The sequence below is a fragment of the Vanellus vanellus genome (assembly GCF_965231255.1).
Source record: "Vanellus vanellus genome assembly, chromosome: 14".
In the NCBI taxonomy this organism is placed as follows: Eukaryota; Metazoa; Chordata; class Aves; order Charadriiformes; family Charadriidae; genus Vanellus; species Vanellus vanellus.
This window is the reverse complement of record NC_138919.1, coordinates 10,275,474-10,302,963: the sequence shown is the minus strand read 5'-3', so window position 1 is coordinate 10,302,963 and position 27,490 is coordinate 10,275,474. Positions and strand designations below refer to the sequence as shown.

General features: G+C 48.8%; 1 protein-coding gene across 1 annotated transcript in view; it reads left to right on the top strand.

Annotated features, from left to right (window-relative positions):
• Positions 1-10,117: 10,117 nt before the first annotated feature.
• SYT17 (synaptotagmin 17) overlaps positions 10,118-27,490 on the top strand; it is a gene marked incomplete at both ends in the record, with an annotated part of 38,360 nt that continues 20,987 nt past the window's right edge. The window contains 5 exons of the mRNA XM_082490811.1: positions 10,118-10,132; positions 13,548-13,565; positions 14,948-15,096; positions 20,203-20,351; positions 20,779-21,398. Coding sequence (XP_082346937.1) covers positions 10,118-10,132; positions 13,548-13,565; positions 14,948-15,096; positions 20,203-20,351; positions 20,779-21,398 — 951 coding nt within the window. The remainder of the gene's footprint in view (positions 10,133-13,547; positions 13,566-14,947; positions 15,097-20,202; positions 20,352-20,778; positions 21,399-27,490) is intronic.

Here is a 27,490-nt window from a genome sequence, read left to right as displayed (position 1 = left end):
GAGCAGCAGCAGCTACAGAGGAAATGAGTCATTCTGCTATTTCTGTTGCAAAAGACTTCTCTGTGCTGTACAATGCATTTAGCAATGTATTCTTATGGCTTCTTGGAAATTCGCCTCCTAGGACCGCGTTTAGGCATACAAACATCAGTGTATTAACAGGCACATCATAGACCATCACTTGATTTTGAATAGGTTGTGCAGGCTTGGCTGCTGTGGGGAGGTGTTGCCCAGGGTCTTCCTCGAGCCGGTATTTCACACCGCCGTCAGCTCTGCGTCTGTCCGCTGGTGAGGGGCTGCTGCCAAAGAGGTGGTTGTAGGAGAGTATTAGTGCATCTTCTGAGCATCTTATTTTGTCATATACGCTCGGAGGCTTGTTTAAGTGTGTTTCAAAAAGAAGAAACTTGCTAGTCATAAGGACCGTGAATCACGGGCACTTCTCCAAAAAGTATTTCTGTATGGAGCCTGGAAGTGTTTTCCCAGAAGCTATTTGAGCTCAGCAGCCATTCAGACCCTACTAAAACTAATGTCATCTCCTGAATATTAAAAAAAAAAAAAAAAAAAGGGAGGGTGGTTGGGAGAAGAATAGCAGTAGACTCTGACAAACCAATAAACTGATTTCTCCCCTTTTGTTTCAGCGTGGTGGTTTCCAGAGTGCTGCAACTAGATGTTAAGCCGCCTGTTGGCAGGATGGCTGGTTTAAGAGGTATGGTGTTACCTGGTAAGAGAGCGTCAGCCCTCTCTCTATCTCCTCACTGCTGTCCTGGCAGGCGGATGACTAAATAAAGTGGACTGTCACTCAGCTGCAAGAGCGCAGGACATCTTGGTAAGAATTTGGCAAATTGTCTGTTTTCAAATCTCGCAGGAGTCTAACTTGCTCAGGAACAAAGCAAGTCTTGGATGAAGCTTTATGTTTGCCTGTGGATGAGTTTCTTCTAACAGTTTGCTCATCTCTTGGCTCTTTGAGTGGCTGCCTACCTTGAAGTGCAGAGTCTTTGGAATGTCCTGCACGCTTCCACTGGTCTGAGAGCGCTAATTCCAGCAGAGCAGCAGCAATGCATGGGGGCAACGCAACTGTCCCGTGGCGTTTACCCCTCACATTTTGTAGGTGCTCCTTAAAACGTTCCCACTTTCAGTATAAAGACATGGTGGGTGCCAGGGGGACGGAGCCTGGTAGCAAAACATGCTGACTTGTGTGGTTTTCTCCTTGGAAGCACTAGTAGCACTCAAACCGCGCAAATCCAGAGCTTGCGTGACCGCTGGTGTTTTGAATTTGCCTCTTGAAATCATTCTCATTACCCAAAATGTTTATAGGGGCACATAATGAGCTTTAAACACTCAAATAATTCCTCAAGGAAGAATCATTATGGTCTTCCAAAATGATCCCTGTGTTAAGTGGCAATTAAGAGCTAATTGTAATGAGATGCTGCGGGATGAAATTAGTATAAAACTTAGAGCGACAACAGAAGCATCCCCGTAGATAAGCTAGAGGGGAGATGGTGGGAGGGTGGGAGAAAGGGGAAAGTAGGGAGCACAGCGGCTATGCTGCATGGAGGGGCAGGTGCACCCCCTTGGAGCAGATGGAGACAGAAGAGTCAGCTCTCAATGGGAAACATGACGGCTTTTCTGAGGGCAAACTCTGGGATTTGCATGAACTTCTACGGCCAAAGCTTTCAGGGCTTGTAGCTTTTCTGGAAGAAGATGTGGTTTGAGCGCTGCTTTCTGCCTTGCGAAGTGTCAGCTGGTGAAAGCACCATTCACCCATCTCTGGCAGCTGGGTATGATGTCTGCTACCTGGAAAAAGGCCGTTTCAGTGGTGAAATTCGTCTCTATGGCTGATAGACCTTTATAGTGAGACTTCCATATCAAAGGGCTCTGGGAGCGCAAGAGTTTGAGTATCTATTTGCCTGACTGCTGTTGGAGTAGCTGCATGTGAAGTGTACAGGTATTTTATTTGAATAAAAATTCTTGCCCTCAGTGGTTAGCAAACACAGCTGCTCCAGAAACCTCCAAGTTGCAGAGCAGAAGTTAATTCTGGGTGGATAATGTGCAATTCTGATGGAACACAGGAGCCTGCACATGCTGGGAATCGCTGTCCCGGCTGCTCCGGTATGTCTTTGCCCCTCGAGAGCAGCTAGAGTTTATTTTCAGCAGATTTTCCCCCTCCGTGATGGGACCGGGCTTGCAGAGGAGGCAGGCCCTTGCAGCAAAGGGAGCGGATGGATAACTCCGTCCTGCGTAGTATTTTCATAACCTTTCAATGGCATCCCGGCGGAACGGGGACAGGATGGCGATCGCGCTCTGGCCACTGCCGCGCTGTTTCTGCCAGTGGGGGAGGAGGCCAGAATGAGATCGGATTTACTTTTTTTTTCCGTTTCTGCTTGGAAACTTATTTGCGTTGCTAACAAGGTCCCCAGTTCAATGCCTTAACAGGGTTGCTGCAGGGAGGGGGGCAAGTAAGCTTCCTCCCTTGGTAAATGCAGTCCTTGACTCGTATAAACTGCTTTTCCGAGGTCAGTGGGCATGCAGCTGGTGGCCCGTGATGGCAGGTGGTGCTGGCTGAGCTATTGGCACAGTGGGATGAGGCGGCAGATAGGGCTGGACCCGCACCAGGACATCACTCCGGAGCAGAGACGTCTTCCCTGACGGTGCTGCTTGATCAGCTGGAAGTTGCTGGGCGCAATATGGGAGAAGGAGCATAATGTGCTGCTCCCTATGCAATACAGGGAGCAAGCCCGAGAGCAAACGTATTACTGTCTAATCGATAAGAGCAGTTTTCTTCAGTCAGATGCCATGGGGAGCCCCCAGCGGCAAGGAGGAATTTTATCACCTGGATTTGAGCAGACTTTTGCATATGAGGTTGGCTCGGTCTGTGCTGAAGACAGGTTTGCCTTCCAAGTATGGCTCTCAATCTGAAGGGCAGAAAGCACAGTGTGTTGCTCTGTGTAGTGATTTTGGTTTCCATTAATGTCCTGAGAAGACATTCCTCATGAGAAAGAAATTTTAATTTGGAAAGGACTTGGTTTATTTATCTTGCCTGCATTTAGCTGGATTTACAGACTCCGTCTTCAGCAGAGCTGCGTCCTAGTAAAAACACTGCAGGGTAAACACATAGGAATGGGAGCAGGGAAAAAGAATCAAACAACAGAAACAGACGGGTGAAACTGAGGTCCCTACGAGGCAGAAATATTCAGCAATTCCATGTATTTCTCAGCTAGAGGACTGCAGTGCTTTAGAATGCAAATTACCCCTTTAACCCACCCAGTTTAGCTCTACTGCGTAATACAGTATTTTGCACATCTGCTTAATGAGATGGCAAAACCAGATGTAACGGTCTCTGCTGCTGTGAGGGGACGATTGGAAACGGAGCCTTTTGTAATAAAAATAGTCCTGCCCTTTAGAACCCGTTGAATTCTGAAGTTGACATGGGCAGGTTTTAGCAAATGATGATTTGGTATTTGCAGCTGAATGATCCTAAACTCATCCCCATAGCTGTTCCTTCGCAGCTCTGAAGCGGTTTTATTGCTGTTGATACTGTGTTTTTTTTTTCAAAAAGCTTTAAGCAATCTTTATTTTTCTGTTTTGGTTATTTGTTTCATAATTTAAAAGCTTTTCCTTACCAGCCATATTTACATGGGCTTGGATAACTTTTGGTACACGTTAGAGCTGCACAGCCCGGGGCTCGGTTAGAGCCCTGCTGGTGTCGATGAAGGAAGTGTGCTTGACCACATCTGTTTCTGTGTTAACTTACGCCTTTAGGCCACTTCTGGAAAGGAGAAAACTGTAAATGCCAATTCCTCCCCCTCCTCTTTCTAGGTTTGATATAGGTTTTAATGTTCACATGAATAGGAAAGGAGCGTTTGAAAATGTGACTTATTAAATCAGTGTGAATCAAATGGGAAGAGTCGTAGCGCAGTTATTCGAACAACTTCCAGGGGATGTGGCTGTTCTTCTAAAATAAGTCACCTGTGGGTTTGCAGTGCAACCAAAATTCTCAGCATTTATCCTACAATTTTATCCTTGAGTCTCAGAGAGATGACCTTGAGTGAGTGTGAGACTGAGTTTGCCTTATTCTATAAAATCCCCCACTCTGACCTTTTTAGGAGATATCTTCTTACTTTTTAAGATGGGCACTGGAAGTATCTTGAGTATCTTTATCTCTAAAGTTGTGTCACTTTGGAGACCTGGGTTCTGTCCCCCATCTGCTCAGCTCCCCTCGCCGGGGTCCTGCTGCATCCCCCCGGGGCTTGGGAAGCTGTGTCTGCAGCTCCCATCCAGCTCCTCTGGGTGGGAATGACTCTCCTGCTGGATTTTTCTTCCTGAGAAAGGGAGATACTACTTCTCGGCTTCAGAGAGGCTGATGTTGCTCAGTCATTAGATTAGAACAAATACTAAGCAGGAATTTTCTACAAAAATAGAGCTCACTTCCTTAGGTATTTGCTTCAGTGGGGACTGTGAGAGATTCTCTCTGTAATGATTTATATTACAAAAATAGCTCTGCCCTATGTCTGCAAACAGTTAGAAATGTGAGCCTGGAAAAGAAATCTCGCAGCTAACTCCTCAGCCCTACAGCTTGAATAGACCAGTCGGAAACAACATGAATTACAAAAGCAACTGAAAAACTGAACTGCCCCTATAAATACAACGTTCTCTCCTCGGAAGTCTGAAAATACTCCGGCTTTTTAGCATGACCCAAAGTGTACAGTATCCAAGTTTTTTTGGCCTCAAAGCAGGGAGTGAGTTCCAAAGCAGAAGAGCCCTCCTGGCAGTGCCGTGCCTTCTCCGGGGGACTCTCCCGCTGCTGAGATTGCACCGAGTCAGGGGGGACCCTGTGAGCAAGCGAGTCCTGGGCCACAGAGGTCCTGTCGTTATTGCAAAATTAGGTCGTCAAAAGAACATGGCCTCAAATTCATATTTACACATGACCTAGCAGTCACTGGTTGCCTTCAATACCGTCGGTGGCGCTCGGCTCACACTAGTGACACCGCGTAAAGCCACCGAGGGCTCTGCTGGGACGGGACTAGTGCTGAGACGTGGTCAGCGTGTTGGAACACCGCACGACTTAACCGGGCGGCGACGGCTCCCTCTGGGCACGGGTTTCCTTTGAGCAGGAACTTGGATTCGAGTGCTCGCTACAATAATATGCGGTGCCTGCTTCCTCGGAGGCTGCGTGCCCTTTGGCTGTGGTTTTTATCTCTGTTTACTATAGAAATAGCTTTAGTAGATTGTGCTGTGTCATTCAGTTCCCTGCCAGAATGTATGTTAAAGACAAAATAGAAAGCGTGCGAGTGCAAGAGAGTAGCTGTAATTTTTATGGCACGAGCAAGGCCATTATAAATTATATGAGGCAATGAGGATCTGAGGATTTTAGATCAGATTTAGCCACTTTATCTGGAGACTTAAGAAAAGAGAAAAATGTGCTTTTACTGCTATTGCCAATTAGGGAGCTGCCAGGTGGCCAGTTAATAATCCAGATGCGCCACAGAAGATGCAGCATCAGCAGAAGCTGTTTCTGAAGTGAAGCAGAAAAGCGCTTTCGAGGGCACAGCGACAAGGCGGGGGAGCGCCAGTGCTTTCCTCCAGCTACGGGCGCGAGTGGCGTACGGGGGATGTGACAAGAAGGAGATCCTGGGGTAGGTAATGCCAAACCAGAAAGGGCTAAGAGCTTAGAAAAATTGCAGAGAAGGAGGATGTCATACGATACGGCAATGTAATACAGAGAACAGTTGGCTACTGAAAACGCAGAAGCCTGGGAAATCGTATCTTGGCTTCACATCGGGCAGATTCACAGGCGTCCACGGAGTTGATGGGCTAATGTACAGATGGTTGAGACCGACGGCTGGATGAGTCATGGAAATGGGTTGTAGCACCTTCCCCTTTTGTCACTAGCTGGAATCAGTGTCTGTCACACTGATGTCAGCCCAATTCCTGCTGGAAACTGCATCATCACTGGCACAAGCCGCGCTGCTACGACCCTGGCATGCCGCAAGGGGCCAGAGCTTGGGCCAGAGGTGCTGGGGGCCCGGGCTCCTTGCTGACCCCTGGAGCATGCCAGGAATGATCTGGGAGAAGGGGATAACCTTTCCCGACTCCAGAGCAAGCTGTCTGGGCACACTCCTGTGTGGGAATTCAGGAGAAGGGATGGAAGGGATCAGCACGTGAGCCCGGGCGGGCAGCCGGCGGGGTTTAGCTCGCACCTTTGCCATCTGCAGGAAGCAGAACTCCGCTCAGATCACGTCAGGCATTTTCTGCACTTGTAACAAAGCACAACACAGACCCTGACACCACCTCCATCCTACCGCTAGAATCAATAGTTTCCTACGGCTGATCCTTGCTGCTGAAAGACTGTGAGGTGTGGGGCCATCAAGGCAGAGCCATCCTGCCCCAGAGCAAACGTCCCTCTCACTCGCACTGCGTGTCCGGTCTCTGCTGGGACATGGCTGTGGGTAAAGACAGGTGAGTAGAGTTTGCTGCTTTCTACTTCGCCAGCTGGGGTACATCTGCTTCTGGCAGCCTGGCCTGTGCTCACAAATAGGGCTATTTACCCATTTTTTTCCCCTGTGTGTCACTCCACTGCTCAGGGTCTCTGTATCAGTGCCCACTGGCCCTTCATCTCTCCCAGGTGCAGGCTGCAGGGGACAGTCCTGCTCCGGTTGCCCAGAACCTCTTGAATGAAACCTCATGAACTTGCCTCTTTAGGGTACAAACCCAAGGTGGAAAAAGGCCTGAAAAAACACAGAGGGAAACTGCATTTCCATGAAACCCGCAAGGAGACAAGCACGTTGCTGGAAGAGTGAATTGGAAGAGCGAATTGGAAGAGCGAATCAAAGATGCCTTTGTTGGAGGGATGATGCTGTGGGGGAACGAAGCTAATCCTATAATGATGAGAGAAGCTGGACCTTTATGGGCTGCCAACAGCAGTGGGGAAGCACCCGCTCCCAATGGCTTGCCATTTATAAAAACATCTGGAGATAAGAAGCTTATTTTTAGGCAGAGAGGTAGCCAGCTATTCCAGCAGGCTCAAGTGACGATGATAAGGATTTGGTGTATGAAGAACAGAGTAAGACATCTCATCTTATCTTGCACTGCTACTGTTCTCCTTGCTTTCCCCCTTGTAGCAGACAGCACTGCCAATTGCTTTAGGAGGATTCAAATGAAAATCCTTCAAAATAGCCATCAGATTTTTTTTTTCTTTCCTTTCTTCACTTTTCAGTGATGCTTTTCTCCCTTAACTTCAAGGCAAGAGGCAGCTGAAAGGCTTTGATGAGGGTTTGGAAGACACCTGTGGACATGGCATTTTGAATACGGGCAGCCCTGGTTTTGGTTTGTCTGAGAAGCTGCTGAACTGATTTGCTATGCTGGAGGTAGATTTTGCTACTTGCTGGGCTGGTTGTAATGATTCAAGCGCGTGCTCTGGATGTGGCTGATGTTATTCCCAATGTGGATTAATATCAGTAAGAATAGAAATCTATCATAAAATCACATTCTGCAAAAGCAGCGTTAATCACCTTGTTTTCTGCATAGAAATTTTGCATTTGCAAGCCTCGCCATCTGCATCGCAGCCATTACATGTGGGAAGTATGGAATGTGTCTTATCAGACACAGAGCGTGCACAGCAAAGGACATCCAAAGGTTATGTTGTCATCATGTCAAATGGATCTGTTTATTCTGAGTGCTGTAGCAGAGCTTAATCAGAGCATCAGCCATATGCAGATTTGAAATTAGATTTTACAATAACCACCTGTCTGCTGTTTCGGATCCATCATATTCTTTGGGTTAGAGCTGTGTTTGCTTAGTGAATATATTTGCTGAGAGACCGTAATCTAAAAGCCTTCAAGCAACAGTGTAAAAGGCACTTAAATGCATGTATATGTATGAGCGTGCAAGGGAAGCACTTCTATCTTATGGCTTTGTACTACAGTCTGCTACTAAAGCATGGGGGGGGAAGGCATTTTTCCATGTAAAACCCAATAGTATTAGCAAACCCCCCTATAAGACTTCTTTTTCTCTTCTTTTTGGGTTCATAATACTTATATGTGCCAGCCAAAAAAAATAGTCAGTGACAACTGATGCAGCATTGGACCTTCCGTTCTCTGTCCAAAACGTTTTTGAAGGAGTAAGTACAAACATGCACATAGTGCTTATAGAGCGAGGCATGCCATAGTTTTCATGACTCACAGCATTCTGCATTTAAGGAGTCAAAAAAATCTGTCTGAAAAGTTTAAGCTGCTCGCCACTACGTCGTAACACGGAAAAAGAAATCCATGTGCTCACTTATTGCAAGCTGCATCAAGGCAGTGGTGAGTCAAGATGAAAAGAGCAACGATATTCAAAGTAAAGGCTGACATTTTAAACACTCGCACTTGGAAGGAAGTGGAATGAAAAAGAATTGCAGAGCAAAAATTGACAAACAGCTTGTACCACAGTTTAATCATATGCTCAAAACTGCCTGAAACAACTAAGTACTACGGGGGTTTTTCTTGCTTATTGCCAATGTGGTAATTATTCTTCTAAAGCGGTCGCTGCTCTCCCGGGGGAAAAAGAGAATTTATTTTTTTAACTTCGAGTATGGCCCTTCCCACGGAAGTCAACGGGAGTTTTTCAATGAATTCAATGAGAACTTAAATGGGCTGTTAAATGCCATCAGTAATGCAAGAGCTTCCCACAGCCATCCTGCCCCAGAGGCTCCCTCCTCACCACAAGGAGCAGCAGTGACCTGTGTTTTCAGGCTGTCCGGCACCTGAAGCGGTACATATCCCCTTCTCCAGAGCAGGAGATGGTTTTGCCATTCACCACAGTAAACTGGAATGTAACGGGGCTGGTGTGAGTCAGGGAAGTGCCATGTAGCACTCAGCTGCTGACTGTCCAGTGGGGCTGAGCTGTAAAACGCTGCCTCTTGCCTCTCCGCCTCTGGCCAGGGTTTAGTGTAAATCCATGTGCCAGGAAGGTGCCAGAAGTATAGCTGGAGAGTTTTGTCCAAAGCTGAGGGCAGGAGCCTTCGTTTGCAGCAGCATGTAGGGAAGCCTGTAATTTGTGTGGTACCAATGTGGTGCTAAAGAGGAACAGCCCCAAATCTCCACCTTTCCTGTGCTTTCCAAGAGTTTGACCTCAAAAGAGACCGCTTTCCTACTTGAGTTCCCCAGGTCCAACCACCCATGCGGTGGGATTTGCCTGAGAAGGTCCCATCGCTGGTCCACATCTCCTCTGGCTAGGACCTGAGACGCCAGCACGAGGACGTGAAGCCAAGCAAGGTGACGCTCAGTGTGGTCTGCGGGTTAAAAGCTCGCTCCTTACTCCAGCCCCTCATCTTCGCTTGGGGAGATGCGACTATATACGTTTTAACTTTGTTCATAAGCTGACAGAACGGCCGCATCCCTGTTGAAACTCTGGTGTGCGTAGAGCATCTCCTCTTGCAGTGAGCTCTTCGGAGGAAAAACTGCTGTAAAAACTGCTTTATCAGCCCAGGCCACCGCTGCCGCCCCGCACGGACCCGGCTCCGCTCCCACCGACACCTCCCGCGCTGCCGCCGGCTCCGCGGGGGCCGGGCTGGGCCGTTCCGTTCCGCGCCACCCGCGGCGGTGTCCCCCGGGGGCCCGGAGGGGTTTCCAGCCCTGAATTTCCGCGCCGGGCCCTCTGGAGGTCAGTGTTCGCCCGCGCTGCAGCCGACCTGTTGCACCCGCGGCTCACACCACACCGCGCCGCGCCGCGCAGCCCCGCGGAGGCTCCGCGGGCAGAGCCGGACCGGGCAGCAGCCGTTCTGCTCGGACCCTCCGCCGCCCCCCCCCGGCCCGTGGGGCGCAGACCCCACGCGTGTTTTACCGACCCCATCCCGGGGGGGGGGGGGGGCGGTGAGGCGCGGCGGGTCTCCCCGCCCTGACGGTGCCCCCGACCCCCGCGGTGCTTACGCGGCCGCGGAGCGCCGGCGGAGACGCTCGCTCGCCCGCGGGGTGCTGCGGACGCCCCCCCCCCCCCCCATCCCCCGTGTCTCCCCCCCATCCCCCGTGTCTCCCCCCCTTCCCCCGCCCGGGGCGGTGCCGCACCGCGGGGCGTAGCGCGGCGCGGGTGGAGCGGAGCGGAGCGGAGCAGCGCGGCGGGAGGCGCCGAGCGCGCCCCACGGAAGATGGCGTACATCCAGGTGGGTGCGGAGCGGCGGCGCGGCGGGTCCCCGGGACGATCCGCGTCCCTTTTTTTTTTGGGGGGGGGGGAGGTTCTCGTCTGGGGCGTGTGCGGGGGACGGGACGGGTGGCGGTGCGGCGGCGGCCCCCCCCCGCGCTCTGTGCCCGGTGCGGGTGCGCAACTTCGGGTTAACTTCTGGGGAGGAGTTGGCGGCGGCGGCGGCAGCCCCCGGCGAGGGGCGCAGGCGGGGCCGGGGCAGGAGCGGGGCTGGCGGCTGCGGTGCCCGGGGGGGCGCCGGGGGAGGAGCGGGTCCCCGCGGGGAGCGGCGGGCAGCGCTCAGCCCGCTCTGCTCTCTGCCCCGGGGGGAGCGGGGTGGCCCTGGGTGCGTGCGAGCCCCAACAGGGGCTTCTTGGGGGTGGGGGTGGCGTAGAAGATGCTGAACCCCGCGGGCGGACCGAGATGCGCTGGGGGCTCTGTGTCCCCCCCAGCCCGGGCAGACCCCGGCGGGGTGGGGGGGCACAGGCGCCCTGGGCTGCGGCCAGCCCCAGCCTTCGGCGCGATGGCTGGGACCCCCCACCCCAGCGATGCGGGGCTGAATTAAATTTGGGGGCCGGTTGAAACCCGGAGCGATTTTCCCCTCCGGCCCTGCAGTTCCCAGCTGCCTGTTTTCCATCCGTAGCTCCGAGCGCTGCCGCCCAGTTTTAAGATAAACCCCCGCGGAGCTTTTCCAGCTGCGGGGGGAGCCCGGGCGCTGGGGCATTGATGGGGATACCCGTTATCGACGCCACCCGTGCCCCCCCCGTCCCGCGGCTCCGCCTCCAGCCGCCCCGCCGTGCCCCCACGGCCCCCTTCCTACTCGGGGCAGAGCCGCCGAGGGGTGGGAGCGGGGAGCGCTGCCCCCGGGGGCCGGGCTGGGGCCGCCCGCGGGTGAACCCCGTACGGCCGAGTGGCTGTGGGGCCCCCGGGGACCCCCGGCTCAGTGGGGACCACGAGTGGGGCCGGGCGGGCCCTCCGGCAGCGCCGCCGTCGGGGCCCCTGTGTGCGAGGTGGGGACACCCGGGTGGGGGCGAGGGCAGCGGGGACACCCCGTTGTCCCCACACTGTGGTGTTGGTCACGCTAGGGTGGTGGGAGGCCAGCCACGGGTGCGTGGCTGGGGGGGACCCCACTGTCCCTAGGCTGCGGTGTCCGCTGTGGTGGGGCTTGTGAGCCTTCCCTGGGGGTGTAACTGGTGGGGCACAACATGGTCTGTCACCAGTGGGGACCCCCCGTGCTGCAGCATCCCTGCAGACATGGCTGTGGTAAGGTGTTGTAGATGGTCCCTTGGCCTGTTTGTGACCATGGCTGTGCTGCTTTGGAGGGGGCAGCCCTCCCCGTAGGCCCGGGCAGACTGGGGGGACTGGGCCCCCTCAGCAAGGTGTGAAACGGGGATGCAGCCTTGCCTTGCACCCGACTGTGGGCGAGGGGGGATGTGCCTGGGGCGGCCGCGGGCTGCCTGTGACGAGGGTTCACTCGTGGCTGGAGGTTCCCTGCTGAGTTGTCCTCTGCTCGGCCGGCTTGGGATGACATGGCAGGGCATGACGGTGTCTCTCCAACACCCAGTTCTTCTCCTGGGTGTGCTGAGCACCTCGCAGCAGCTTTGCTCCCCGGGATGCCCCCGCGCCTGTTGCATCCTTCCCTAAACCTCTGCCCTTCCCCAGCCCCGACCCTGCTGTGCGGTGTGAGCCAGGTGGATGCACACAGCTGGTGGTGTTCGCTCTCCTGTCATGGGTGCCTGCTTTTAAACCTGCTATAGCCCTGGTTACTCGTTACCTCTTCTGCACTTCAATGTTTAGTTCTTATTTCTGTCCTCCTATTATCTGGTGGAGATCTGTGGGTGGTCACAGAGGCGCTGTACTACGGCGCCTGTTGGAGCACTGCGTGTGCTCTTGGAGCTGGTGGCACACAGGAGTGGTTTTACGTCACCAGTGGCCGATTGTAACCAGGAGGGCCGCTTGACACAAGCCTACCGTGTGTCCCTGCGGGCTGTTGGGAAGTGTCACTTCCCACACACAGCACGTGCCACGGCATTCCATCGTGCGGCACCGGTCCAGCTGCTTCACTTTAGTGCAATTTAAATACTCTCGTTGCAGCTTTGCTAAACCACTGTAGCTTTGGCTGCATCTTTGCATTAATAGGGAATGATAAAGCCCTTTAAACCGTCTAGGATTTTCTTAAACAGTCGGTCCACGGGTATCTGGTAATCACCGTCTTGTCACATGGCACTGCAGCGTTTCCAGTCTCTTAAATTGTGTTTGTAACAAGTGGTGGCCTTTTCGCCAAGCGCTGCTTTCCGAGAGGTTTGAAAGGGAGGCTTCCACTGGAACGTGGTCCATGGGAGACTTCTTGGAACTAAAGGCAACTTCTGTGCCCCAGCTTCTTTATAATTATAAAGGTGCTCTTGTCCTTGTCATGAGCATAAAGCTAGAAGCCAATTTCTACAGGTGGAAAAGTAGAGAAGAGTGGTTTTTTTTTTGGTGTGGTTTGTTTTTTATTTTGTTTGTTGGTGTTTTTTGGGGGATTCTCTCTATAGAAAGACAGCCAAGACAGCTGGGAAACTTACACATTAGACAGAAAACGATAGGAAAGCCTTCAGCAGGCACCTGAAATGCTACTACATCTCCAGTTACCAATGAAGCGGATCCAGTAGCATATTCCAAGGGTGGCTTTGTGAATAAAACGCTGGCTTGCGATAATTTCTTCCTTTCCTGTAGATTTTCTCTGTGGCTTGGGGGAAGTGGCTGTAGTGCTGATTTTTGAATTGGCGTGCGCGACTCAAGTTTTAAGCACTTAACTTCTATTTTTTTTGTATTCTTCAAGTCACGTGTGAGGATGATACTGAAGATGCCCAGCTACCTCGAGTGATGGGTACATAATGGAGAGTATTCTGAGTCTGTGCCCCTTCCTAGAAACGTTACTTTTAACAGATTGGCATTGAAACTGCATTTATATGGGCTGAATCTGGATGAAAGCCTTTTGTTCCACCATGGCATCTAACTGGAAAATTTGGATATGGTTTGCTGTCAGCAGCAAGTAGTTGCTGCAATTAGAGACAGGTTATTAAAGAAAATAAGTGGTTGCATGTGATACCCTATTAGCAAGAGGCAGTGAGCGGGATTTTCATGCCCCAGGATGGGTTTGGGAATTTGGCTCCTGGGGAAGGAGGAGCAGAGGGAGCTTGGTGGGGAAGGACTGGAAGCAGCAGAAGCTGGTGCTTGGTCAGGAGACCTCTCCTTCCTCTAACATCTACAAGGTACTGTCTTGCCAGAAATCCAAGCTCATCCCAGGCCGGGGCATGTCATGGCAGAAAATTTAAAGTTATTTGAGCATTGCTAACCTGTTTTTGTCTTTTTCATTTTGTTCCCCTTTGCTTCATCCTGGATGTCTAAAAGGACAGTTGGAACCAATAAACGAGGTGAGTTAATCTGATGATTCACTCTCCGCTCTGTCTCCTTGCTCCATCCTGAGGGGATTGTCTCGTATTTTCTGACTCTTTACTGATGTCCTAGATAGAAGTAATGCACCGCATTTTGGGCTAGTAATTTTTTTTTTTTTTCTTGCAATGTTCAGATTTTGTTTATGGAAAAAAACTGTGTTGTTTTACTGGAGCAAAAAGAAATGTTCCTGTGGAACCTCCTCTGCAGATCTGCATTCCTCGGAGGAAACCCCTTTGCGTGGTGTGATAGTGCCCGGTGGCTGCACACTTGTGAATACTGCGAGTGTCTCAAGTGTTTTGGGCGGAGAAGATCTCACATTGCTTTATTTCTTCAGCTTCTTAGGAACATTTCAAGGTCACATACAATCGTAAAGCGATTTGACCCTGGATGCGCACGTGCTGTGCTCTTGCAGCTGCGTGTCTCCCCCCACCCCGTGACTACGGAGCGATGCCCTTTATTAGCAGTGCCCTTGTGCTGCTTAATGAGCCTTCTTACGAGCCGCAGAAGTTGGAGCTGGCGTGGGTGGGAAGTGGGCTAAGATTTGGTTTTCTGCTCCTCTTGAAGCCAGCAGAGCTTTGAAGTGGAGGGGCGGTTGTAGGGTCGGTGTGGAAATGGGGCAGCAGCCTGTTGCCCCTCCGCTGGGGGGGTTGTAGCAGCAGAGGAGCGCTGTTACAGGCGATGCTGCCAGTGCCACTCTGGAAACCGAAGAAATGAAATACTTTTCTGGGTCAAGTTACTTCTTTTATTAAAAAAAAAAAAAAATCATGGAAGGTTCTTCGTTAAATTAATCATTGTAGCAGAGGGGAGGCATGTGGATAGTGTGCTTTTGCTAATCCATTTAAGTGGCAAGTTTGTTGGACTGTGATGCTGTGTGTGTGGATCATACAAATACGACGTGCTGATACATCTACAGGGACAAAATGTGTTCTCGTTGCTGTGTTAATTAAATAGACCTTTGCCGGATTAAATCGGAGCTTTCACTTACCTTCTCTTTTTAATTCCTTTTGTTGTACATTTGCCGATCTATTAGTTTGTTGATGTGTGTGAAAGAATAAGCATGTTTCCACTCTAGCATATTGCTGTGCCATAGTGTTTTGTAAATCACCCTCTTGCCAACCTACATAATAATACATCGCTACTAGAGGGAAAATACCTGCGGTGAATGCTTATTTTCCTGCCTTGTTATGGCATCAGTGAAGTTGGGCTGGTAACTGCATAGCACTTGTCTGTTGATATAGATGGAATAAATATAGTTCTTAATGTTCTGTTGCAGAAACCCAAACATAAATACAGCTGAATGTTATTTCTCAATAGCTATGGATGGGTTGTAATCTTGTACTTTGGTTTCCAATGGCTTCAGGGGCTGCTCGCTAGAATCTCGGATCTCTTGCTGTGCCGGTGGACTTGTAGAAATTGTTGTCAGAAGTGTTTCGACTGTAGCTGTTGTCAAACAAATGAAGATGAAGTTGAAATCCTGGGACCTTTTCCTGCTCAAACTCCAGCTTGGCTGTAAGTTTAGATGCACGATTTCCTAGCTTTAACTGAGGAGTAGGGCTGCTCAGCTGCGATGGAGAGCATTGGTACGAAATGGGGATAGGACGTTCAGAGGATGCCATGTAGAAAGGAGGAACCGCCTGCTGAGGGTGGGAACGTAGGCTACTCAACGGCAAAGTGAAAAAGGGGCAGCCCTGTTAGCTCAAATGGTAAGGTTAGTCTTTGTAAAACGCTTTTCTCACGGGTAAGACAGAAGTTGTTTTGTAAACCAGCGTAGCAAGCCCGTAACTGGTTTCGCTGTGCGCCCTTTTCTAAAGATGCTTTTCATCTTCAGTCCTGTTTCCTCTTCAAATGGACCGGCCCTTTGGAGCACTTCAACTTAGCTGAAATGCTGATGAGGTTGTTTTGAAATATTTTCTCATGCTTGTGTGAAGGTGGTTATCATATAGGCAGATGAAAGGCGTACCTCCTGTGTGCTCTAAAGGGGAAAATCATTTAAAGTTTCATTTAGCAAGATTTGATCTCCTGCGTCATCTTAGTACTCTTTAGGTTTTCCTCTTGAATCATTAAAGAACAACAGAGGCAGCGCCAGGTTTTGTCTGGGGCTTTGATATCTATTACAACGAAAGTCAGTGAAGTCTTCCCTCCCTCTCGTTTGGGAACCTGCAGCACAGAGGTGACCCTGTGGAGGCGTCAGTGAAACCAAGAAGGGAGCAGAGGTCTCCTGCCTTTTAGTGGTTGCTCTGGTGGCTGAGCTGCCTTCTGTGAGAGCAGATCATTTGATGGACGCAGCTTCAGTGTGTCCAAAAGCTGCGGCACAGGCGATGCTTATTTATTGCATTGTATGATGCTCAGAAGTTGGTACCTAGGCACTGAGGCACTCACTTAATTTTATCTACTCCTGCGGGTACCTACTGTTACTCTGTGTCAGGTCTGGAAGGTCCATCTCTTGGTGCTGTGTGAAAGAAATTGTCTCATGTTTAAATCGCACTCTTGGCTATATACTCTTTTGAATCCAGGTAGACTAGGATGGTAATTAATACTGAAGCAATAAAAATAGAGATGTTCAAGATGTGTTAGAGTGGGTTTTAAATGTGGAACAGCATGTTTAAGAGTCTGATATGGAAATGAATCCAGAAATGGATTCACCTGCAATTAATGGGAAATGGAAACAAAATCAATGCTAAATAGGAAAGCATTGCGCGCAGGAGAGCACAGTGATGAGGTTGCAGTATCGGACGTAGAAAGATTGCTGCAGGAACAATTACATACTTGGGAATAAGTAGCTAGGCTTGTTGTGAGAGGATGCTTCAGGGTTTCTCTGGTGTGCTGAGGAGCAGAAGGGACATCATGTGTGTTTGGGGCTGTGGGGGGGATTGTCCCATGGTGTAGTTTTGACTGCTGGATCCTTCTGTCTGGCTAAAGGGGCTTTGTAAGCATTGAAGCTCTTTTCTTTTGATCTGAAAACTGGGATGTGTGGTGACTTTGCAGATGAGCTGGACTTTGCCACAGGCAGAGAACATGGAGACCTTTGGACTCATAAAATGCTCTCTCCAGCCTGTGTTGTTTTCCCCCAGTCCTGCTCCATCTGAAAGCCTCTACAATTAACTTACTGGAATGGCCATAAGCAGAAGACAATGCGCTCTTGGGAAAAAAAAAAAAAAAGCCCGGCTCTTCAACCATGTTGCGCTTTATGCTGCACCTACTCATGCTGGCAGGGTCCCTGGCACCCCAGCCTAGGTCACACATCCGTCATTCCTTCCAGCTTCAGGCGATCTGGTGCAGTTAGGGTCTCCCTGTTCTGCTCTAGAGCTGAGAGAAGGTGAGTTCCCAGAGGTGATGCCTCAGAGGGGCGGCAGGAACCGAAGCAGAGGACACATGAGAGAAGGAGCTTTGCTTGGTGACGAGCATGGGTGCTGCCATGCCTTAGGCTCACTGAACACCGTCTCCTCTGGCACCGTTGCAAATCCTGTAATCCGTAAGGACGGCTGTTGACACACGTTGATGTGGAAGCTGGATATCAGGTTTTGCTTGCTTGCAAAGGCTGTTGGCTCCTTCTCTCAAGCTGAGGTGGACCCAGGGTGGTGCCCGGGAAGATGGTGATGCTTTAAGCTTCCAGGGTGACTTTGTTGGAAAACGGTGAGGGAACCCAGAAATGAGTCAAGTGAGGAGGGCGCAGAGAGCAGAGGAGACACGGAGAGGAAAAGGAGCCAAGGGGATGTGATTGAGAGGAGAGGGAGAAAAAATGAACCTGTAGAGGAACAAGAGTCTGGAAGATGAAGAGGAAAGGAGAGTAAAAGGCAGGGGACAGAAACGGTGTATTTTGTTTGCTGGTCAACAGGAGGGCCACGCTCTTCGTGTGTGCAGGTTTAAGATGGAAGCGATCCCATGCAGCCTCTGCTGGCTCAGAATTCAGAAGCCAAAGAAGATTTCTGTTTTCGTTGTGTTGATCTTTTACTCTTAAATCTCCGTATGTGTTTTTGGAGGTAGGAAACAATGTCTGGAGTTAGATGTGCGAGCACAGTAAGAGTTTGGAATTGGTCTCAGAATAAGGTGTTTAATGGGTATGTCTTTAACTGCTCAGAGATCTGCGTATGCCAATTGACCCCTCATAATTTTTTTTTTATTTTATTTTTGAAAAGGGGGCTTTTGGATTGCGTGGAAACCCCTAAAATGGAAGATGGATTTGACACCACCATATTCTGCGTTTAGATGCATGCATTGAATTTGGGAGCAAATCGATTTATTGCATTCCCTGCTCGCAGCCTGGAAGTGTTTTAAAAATAGATCAGGTTTTTAGCTGAGATCTTTCCATCTTGCCACTTCTTCATGGCCCCAGGACACTGGTGTAACGCAGAATGCAATTTGTCCCTTCCTTACCTCCCCACCCAGTTCCCAGAGGAAAACTGCTTTTATCGTCTTCATTGCCTGTGCTTAATAATCCATCCTTTACTTTTTGCCCGTAGGTTTTCCCTTTGGCAGCTGTGAGACACCTCATTGTCCTGGAAATTCAGGAGGGAACGTTAAAACTGCAAGGTTAAGCCCTTCCTCTTGGGAGACTGTTGATTTTTCTCACTTTCTGAATTTTTTACATTGGCAACTTAGGAAAAAAAAAATCTAAACTGAAGTGAGTCTAATTGTGTTGACCTGAATGCATGGTGGCTTCTTGTTATTTCACGAGGAGCGGTTGCATCCTGGTCTTGGCAGAAATGGGCCAGGAGCGAGGGTGTGTGTCGGCGCTGACTGTCATTGAATATTCTACGTAAACCCCAAAGCTGGACCGTGCACGGTCTGCGAGACTGACTTGAAATCAGGACGCGACTCTCCTTCCCAAAGGTTCGGATTAAACAGAAACAGAGCTGCTTTAACCAGAGCCAAAGTTTATTTGAGGAAAAATTATTGTGGCTCAGTAGCAATTTCCTTACTAAAGGTCATCTGTATGTTATTAACTCACTATTACGTTTACCCGTTGTAGAACATCCGTAATGCCTCCCTTCCTGATTCCCTTTTCACCCGGCCTTCTCCTCGTTCTGTGCATTTGCTTCTCAAACACGAGTATATCCAAATGCTACCTGTGATTGTGTAGACCCACATTTAGGCATGAAAAAGCTATTTGTGTTCCAAGTACTGATTATATGTCAAACCACATGACTTGGACTGCCTTTAATGGGCTGCAGAGTTGTGCAAATATTGTATGCCCCTTTTAGCATAGGGTTTGGTTTTGATTATTAACAGGCCTTTTTTTTTTTTAATGTGGATGAGTTGTGTGACCGTGAATTGGTGAGATTTGCATGGATCCTGCTGTGAACTTTGTGGGTTTGGATAAGAATTTCCAGTTAACATCTATTTTCTATTTGGGGGGCCTTTTCTGTGAGTTTACTGCTTTTTGCAGAATATATTTATTGCTCTGCTCCAGTCATTGGTTACTAAAGCAAATGATTCAACATATTTCGTTTATACCCAACCGAGCCATGTGCGTAGAAAGGGTGAATCAGGAGCAAAACTCACACTGTATTCCCCTTTGCTTTGCTCATTTCACGCTGATGCTTTCCTTGTGATCTGCTGCTGTTTTTTGGAGTACTCTGTCTCACGGGTTAACCAAAAAGCTTATTTTACATGATGCGCTACACATCGCGTACCATTGTGCGATTTCATTTCCATCGGCAGCCGCTCCCCTCTGGACGTGCAGTTGGAGACTTTTATCTCCCCTAGTTGGTACCGTCAGCTCTTGCTCTTCTCTCGGTCAAGGCTGGGAGGTCCTGACGGCTCTTGAGGGCCACTGCGGCTGTGACACATTGAGGTTTTTAAACAGAATATTGTTTTATATGAAAGCAACGCACACAGAGATATATATAAAACCAAACTGGAATGGGAATTATGCGTAGACTTCTTTACGATGCCAGTCTTCTGTTGAGTCTTCTCAGAGGTGCTACAGCTCTCATCAAAACTTGCTTTGTTATTTAGATGCTGCCGACTTCCCTGCCCCCACCGAGACCCCTGGGCAGTAAAATTACTCTCTTGTGAGAATCACCTCTGGTTTATAGAAGCGGATAAAAAGCAGCCAGTTATTTAAAAAGGCGTGTCAATGAATAGCCCTTAACGAATTGTATTTCTGAGATCAAGTTTTGAAACCTTAGTGGTGTACCTGCAAAGCAATGTTTGACTGAGAGGGCTGCGCGGTAGGTTTGAGATGTCTGAGCACGACGGTTTCTCGTGCTGGTTCGTTCCTAGCTTCCAAAAGCATAGCTGTGAATTTACAGCAATAAGCTACTGTGTTTGGGTTTTGTGGTTTGTGGGTTTTTGGTTTTTCTTTCTTTTTTTTCTTAAAGACAAATATAATACTTCTGATCAAGGTCTTAGTCACACGTGCCCGTGTGGCCTGTGTCGTGCTCTAATACCGATATAACTGTTTGAAAGGCAGGCAGAAAGATAAAGAATCTGTTTTTTACATAGGTGTAAAGTCAGTTGCTCAGTCTTTTGCTTGCCAAATAGATGAGGAGATACCCTGCAGTGTCCAGGGATGCGCACCCAAGATAAGACCCAGAATATCAGAAGGCATTTTTATTCTGCGTATACTCCTTTTGCTGGGTTGAATCACCCAAAGGTCTCTCATTATAACAGGATAAGCAGCCAAAATGAGGACAAAGATGGAGACTCCGATAATACAATCAGCGAGCTGCCTCCCACTCTTCAGGATGTTTCCCCTGACAGACGGCGATCATCTTCAGATGCATCACGGTCCACTTACAGCCTCACCAGGCGGATTTCAAGTAAGGTCGTCCTTCCAGCTTTAATGTAATTCTTGTGGGGAAGAAAATCAAACTGTAGTGCTTGCTCTTTCATCTTTTAGACAGGGAATCAAGTCGAGTTGAAGGTACATTGATTAAAATCTCATCCTGTTCTGCAGGAACACAGTGGAAGGGGCCAGCCCAGTTTTTCTTGCTGAAGCGTATGCATGGTAATTGCACGTGAAAAGGGACGGGGAGGGAAAGCGTAGCTGAGCTTGCACTTCAGCGTAACTAAGGGTGCTATTAATTATTGGCGATGTAATGGTGAAAAGTCCCACTGGGGAGCCCGCTGTGCTGGGCATTGCACAGACACAGAATAGCTCTACCCAAAGAAGCACAAGTTGACTTGCACCTGTACCGGCTTCGGTTGAGTTTCTAACAATCCTATTTGTGCATTTCTCTCGTTTAGGTTTAGAGTCGAGGAGGCCAAGTTCTCCGTTAATTGACATCAAACCTATCGAGTTTGGAATTATAGGAGCTAAGAAAGAAATAGTTCAGCCAACTATCCTGCGAAAAACCTATACCCCAGATGACTATTTTAGAAAGTTTGAACCAAGACTGTACTCTCTTGACTCGAATAGCGATGATATGGACTCCTTGACAGATGAGGAGATCTTATCGAAGTATCAGCTGGGCATGCTGCATTTTAGCACGCAGTACGATCTGTTGCATAATTATCTAATAGTGCGAGTCATTGAGGCTAAAGATCTGCCTCCTCCAATTTCTTACGACGGTTCAAGGCAAGACATGGCTCACTCCAACCCCTACGTGAAGATCTGCCTTCTTCCCGATCAGAAGAACTCCAAGCAGACCGGAGTGAAACGCAAAACGCAGAATCCGGTGTTTGAAGAGAGGTACACATTTGAAATCCCCTTTTTAGAAGCCCAGAGAAGAACTCTGCTTTTAACCGTAGTGGATTTTGACAAATTCTCACGCCATTGTGTTATTGGCAAAGTGTCAATGCCCTTGAGTGATGTAGACCTTGTGAAAGGCGGACACTGGTGGAAAGCCCTCGTGCCTAGTTCTCAGGTAACAGAATTTATCAGATTATTGCCACAATTTTTCTCGCTGTTTTTTTTGTGCGGTTCCTTTGCTTGTTGGCAAGTAATGTGGTTTCTAATTAGTCATTGTCATCTTGTTAATACAGCATCTGCTGCGTTGAAATAATGTGGGCCTATAACTGGTCTTACCTAATACTGTGAGGTAGAGGAGCCGTCTTTTGTCTTCAAAGGAGGTGGCGTGACAAAAGATCCTATGTCAGCTTTAATGAGAACATCTCAAGACTGCTTTGGAAGTCTGCACCTTTTGGAAGATCTTTCTTGTCACTGCAGTGACCTGCATCCATTGCCAGACACTGCAGTGACACTGTCCTGTCGGGGTCACTCCTGCGGTTGTTAACATGACTGTGCTTTGGGGACATGAGGGGAACCACCGGTGCCAATTCAGTAATGATTTGATTCAGTGAGGTGCATAGAAGACAAAATCTCTACAGACTGGTGGCATAATGCGTGAGCAAAAAATTGCAAGGTAGAGGTAGATTTATTTTCATCGTGTCCCTGAAGGAAATAAACCTGCCATAGATTTTGGCTGATGTAAGTGGCACGTTGCACGTGTGCAAGTTTGAGCATGTGTTTTGGACTAGATCCAACCGTCCGATGGGACGGGAAGAGAAGATGCAGAGGGTCTGTGTGCTTCCGCGTTTGTACTCAGGACAGGGCCCTGGTCAGTGCCGCCTCCTTGCCAGCCAGGGAAAGAGCTGTTCAATGGGAAGGTCTGAGCTTTGCAACCAGGAATGGCAGTTGGCCACCAGATTTGCTACTAGCGGTATCGCCCGCATAGCTAGAGGCGCAAGACCCTGTAAAAGCCAAGCTAAGAGCGTAGCATGAGCAGCTTCTCAAATGGCTGTGCTAAGCCCAGGAGTATCACTCGAGGTTGGTAGAACAGGGTTGTGGGTTGCCTCTCCCAGTTCATTCCCAGCACTGGGATTGCAATTGACAAGTTTTAGAGCCTTTGCTGAGTCAAAACCCTTTGTGAACTTGGATGGTTCACATTTTCTTTGATTTTTATGTGTTCACGAAAGGGTGGCATAGCCAGAGGTATTAGATGAGACGAACAGTAAATCATTGACCTCACCGCTGATTTACAGTGTGGGTCTGAGAGTCTGATTTAGAGTGGAAACTTGTGATAGACACATGTGGAAGTAAAATCCACCAAGGAGTGTTTTTACATGAAGTCAGCCAGGTCTCTGACTCGGCTTTGCCCCGTCTCTGTGTGCAGAGGGACTGAGAGCACTTTTACCTCCTGCTCAGACCTTCTGCAGTGTGTAAGGGAGAAGATCAAGACCCCTGCTAACTGCAGGAGAGCCCGCCAGGTTTGCTGTAATAGAAGGAGGAGTGCTACGGGATTAGCCTGAATAGTGTTCACGTGAGAAGGAAAGCTTTGAAAGTTGTGCACAAGTCAAAATCACGAGGTCCCTGAGCGTGTCTTTATGTAGGACATGTCCTCATGACAGAGGGAGATCTGCTCTGCTTGGTGGAGTTGCAGTGGGGGGTGAGGGGACAGCTGTGTTAACGGAATGGTTCGTAAGTAAAGCGCACAAGGGCAGATATTCCTGGCTCCCTTCCCTGCCTGGGCCTTTCCCCCAAATGTCTTACAAGTGCCTGCAACATTTTTTTTTCTTTTTGGTATTCGTGGTTCATCACGGGCTCTGCGTTGTGTGTCTGAGGACAGTGCTCTCCTCTTTGCGTCCCGTTATCCTCCCGTGATTCCCACCGTGCAGCCTTGCTTTTTTTTCCCTCGCTTTCTCTGCTTTTGCATGATAAATACTTCCCTGTATTATGTATCTCTTTATTAGTAACATGGATTCGTTCCACAGCTAATACAAACCTTGATTAGACAAGATCATTTCTGCCTTCGTGTGCCAAGCGCGGAGCCAGCCCTTCCTCCCTTCCTCTCCAAAGTTTCGTTGAAAGCTGTTTGCAGCAGCGCTCTCTGCTTCCCCAGGGTTCAAGATGAATTATTTGTGCAGAAATTGGCATTTCTGATATTTATAAAAGGAAGGGGGAAAAAGAGAAAACTCCCTTTGAATGCGTACGCCTAACCTTACAAGCCTTGCTATCGTATAGAAAAACTTAATTTAGGCAAAAAAGCCTTCGCACCTTGATTACTGAAGTGCCTTGTTGTGGTCTTCTCATCCTTCCTTCTTTTTGGCTGGGCCTTAGCTGACAGACTGCAACTGCAAGAGAACAACGGTACTTGTACTAGGATATCCAGGGAGGATGTTTGGCATCATCTTCCCATATTTTCTCAGTGATGAGATTTTCAAAGTTCACTGAATGAGGTGTATTTTCTCTTAGTAGTGATTAAAGTTGATCAAAGGGTTGAAATAAATCCTGGAAGAAGGAAAACAATAAAGGTTATTACTTTGAAAAACTGTATTTTCATGTCTTTCAATAACAGTGATGCTTGTGCTGGAAATTTGTGAGGTTTTTTTTTGATTGCTAGTTGGAAGATACTGCCTGTGGAACGATAGATTTGACATGTTGACAACGTTTTTTATACTTCTCGCTTTTTTGCTTGATTAGTTGAGGGACAGAGAGCCTTTATGAGTTTTTTGTTGAGTTAAACCTGAGTCGGTTCTGATCATGAGTCGATGAAAATTTTGCAGGCTGGGTTGGCTGCCCCGGGGCTCCAGCACGGAGCAGCAGCTGGCAGCAGCACCCCCCAGCGATAAAGATCGTGGTGGAGAAAGTGCTTGAAGCAGGTGCTTGGAAAACCAGTAACAGGCGGGAGAGAAAAAGAGGCAGGCGTAGATGTGATATATAAAGATGAAAGACACAAAATATGTAATTTTTTTACTGTTTGTTTTTTTTTTTTTTTTTTTTACTGGCATTTATAGACAGAGACATGATGAGCTGGAGAGATGGAGAAAAGTGAATCCAGATGGCAGGAGGTGTGGAGAAGGTTTTCTCTTCATACCAGTGGGAGTGGGATGGGGCAAGGTTTGTGGAAGAGCAGAGAAAGTGGCCCCAATGATATTGGCTAAGATGAATATCTGTTTTGCACGTGTTGCGTCCGCTTGAAAGCCATGGCCATGCAGTGTGCTGATAAAGGCAAGTGCTGAGTCCACGTTCCACCACCATACTGTGCCCCATCAAGCCCAGAGCTGGGACGCTGTGCCAGCACGAGTGAGCCCCGCTAAAAAAAATGGGGGATGCAGGCAATGTTTTGGTGTGTGTGATGTTAACAAGGACGGGTGGGTTCCTCCCAGGCCATGACATGGTCTTGCTTCTGCAGCCAACAACCCCCTTGACTCCACTGGGAGCTGGACCGGAATAAGCTCCTTAGACCTGTGGGTGGGACGTACAGCTCCTCAATGAGTGAAAGCCCACTGTCATTAGTAGCAGAATATCTTCGTTACCACCTCATGGAGTTGCTTGTTAACTAACAGCCCGAGAACTTACCTTGGGTGTAACGAGGCAGGCTGTGCAGCATTGCTGTGCTCGTGGTGTCGGGAATGGGTGGCCGGAGAGAGAACCAAACATGGGTGAGCAGCGTGCTCTCCTCTCAGCCTTGAGAAATCAGTGCCGTAAAGCACTTGATGCTAAGCTTCAGGCAAAAGACTGTCCCTATGTATAAGTGCTTTTTTAATTTGGATCGTGCGTTGAGCGCTTAGGGTGGTTGAGTCCAAAGCGGAGGCACGGGCGAGCTGCCGTCCAATGTGTCGTCAGAGCCAGCAGCTGAGCAGAAGGACTTATTCCTTCTAGAAAATGTCAGTGCAGGTGTTGCCAAATTCTTTATCCCTGGTAGTTCTGGGAGGCTTTTTCTTGCAGGGTAATTAATGTGTTTCTGAAGCGCAGTAGCTGCTCGTGGAGTAGCTCTTGAGTCCAGTCCCCATAGGAACACTCTGCGCTCCTTAAATATCCCCTTAAATGTGTGTGGCTTTGCTTAATTACCATGAATGAAGTTGGCAGGCCTTGCTATAGCTGGGCTCAGATTCGCACATTTCGCCGTTAAGATTAATTCCGAAACACATGTTCAGGACCCCAAGTTTTATTGACATATGATTCATTTCTCTTTTGGCAGATTTGAGTGGGCAGGAATAAATGTTTTAGACCAGCAGTAATGAGAGCTTGGAGATCATTCCGTAGAGAAAAAAAAAACCTGCCCGGTCCTGGTGGGAAAATAACATAAAAATTCCTTCTCCCCTCAAATTAAGCCATTTTTATAGTAAAGGGAGTATGTATTGGACTTGCTTTATTAACTTTATACTATGAGTGCACTGGAACGGCAGTCATTTAAGAAGCTGACAACTCTCTATGTTCAAAATCATATGTGCTCCGCAAACGGAGTGGCTTTGCTATGGCAGCTCTCTGCAATTTTTGACTCCTATCTCAGGGATAAGCCTACAGCAAGTACTGCACTGTTGTTCGTACCGTGCCTTGGTTGGGAAGGAGAAAGGAGTTTGAAATGCAGGTAACGACCCATTTCGCAGCATTCCTCGTGGGTACTCCATTGAATTCCGCTGTGCAGCCGGGTGGTCATGGCGTGTGGCTTGGAGGCCTCCAGCTGTGTGTGTACCAGGTTTGTTCTTGGCACCCCTGTTCCTGGGCTTATCCGTTGCAGCCCTGAGAAGGAGCCACCCTTGGGGAACGTGGATGATGCTTTGCATTTGGTAGCACAGTGTGTTATGGAAAATAATGCCAGCACCCATCTCTCCCTCTCTCGCATGGGCATAAAACGTGGGACAGGCGGAGAGGTGGTTCAGAGAGTTGGCACAGCAGCTGCCTCAAGGCTGTGTGCGTCACTGCGGAACGGGGTACAGGTTCGTGACGGTCACGGGAAATCAAATGTGAAAGTGAATGTTGTCAGGGTTTTTTCCTTCTCTCTTTTTTTTTTTTTTTTTTTTTTTTTTTTTAAGTTGTCCAAAGGCTTAGCGGCCGCTTAATTAAAGGAATGATGCAGAATCGCTGCTGATGAGCGTGGATTGGTTATGTGGGGCTATGCTCGCTCATGAACAGGGTGTTAGAATCAACCTGGCAGTTTACCTGTCTCCGGCGGGAGAGATGCCTTGGGCAAAGCCTGGCTGGAGGTGGGATGCCACCGCCCTGCAGGTCCCTGGAGTTGAGGGGACTATGATGGGTTGCCGTGATGGATGCTTGTCTGTCATGATGACAACATTTTTGGCTCTTAACCTGTGATTTGTTGTCATATTTTGGCTTATGACATTCTGCCATCTTTCTTTCACTTTATATCTTTATTTTATTTCCCCAGATTCCTTTCAGTGTTTTTTTTTTTTTTTTCCTCTTTCCTTTTCCAGTCTTAAAAGCTCCAGCACTGAGAAATTTTTCTTCTTGATCATTTTCTCTTCTTCATCCTTATCTGTCTTTTCTGCCTCCAGCTGTCAGCCTGGGCACCTCATCGCTTCCCCTCTGGGCTCTTCTCTCCTCGCCCTTTCTGCGCAGCACCAGGATGCTGTGGGGTGTATTCTGCTGAGGAGGAGCCCAGAGGAGGGGGTGGTGGGGATGGGGCAGGACGTCTCCGTAGGAAATCTTCTTCCCAAAGGTGTTTGCACAGGAGAGGCTTTCTCATGGCCGTCTAAACTGATGCAAAACCAGTTAGACTTTAGAAGGGATTTTGTGACTCTCTTCATCATGCATCTACTCCGTATCTGTTACGGAGGTAACACTATTCTTATCCATTGGTAAGTTTTTGTTTTTTTTTTCAGGTTCTGGTCCTTAATAGCTCAGCCTTCCCGAAAGGATTGCTGTGTGTCACAGGATGCTGTAGAAAGCCTGTTAGAGCAAACTGTTCTAAACCATCAGTTTTCTAATGTGCCTGGAGGTACCATCACAGATAACCTTGAGGAGGAAAATCAATCTGAAACTTCATTAGGAGCGTTGCATAGATGTCTGTGCTGATGTAATGTGCTCTGGTTCCCGTCGGAAACCGGGGAGGGTTTCAGCTGCAGAATTGTGCTGGTGGTGTAGCAATGCACGGCGAACAGTCTGGGGGGGCCATGAGGAAAGAATTGCCCTGATCCAAACAAGATGTGCAAATGGCATTAATTAAAAAATCCTCTTCCCTTGAGGTAGCCTTTTTGTGTTTCCTAAAAGAAAAAA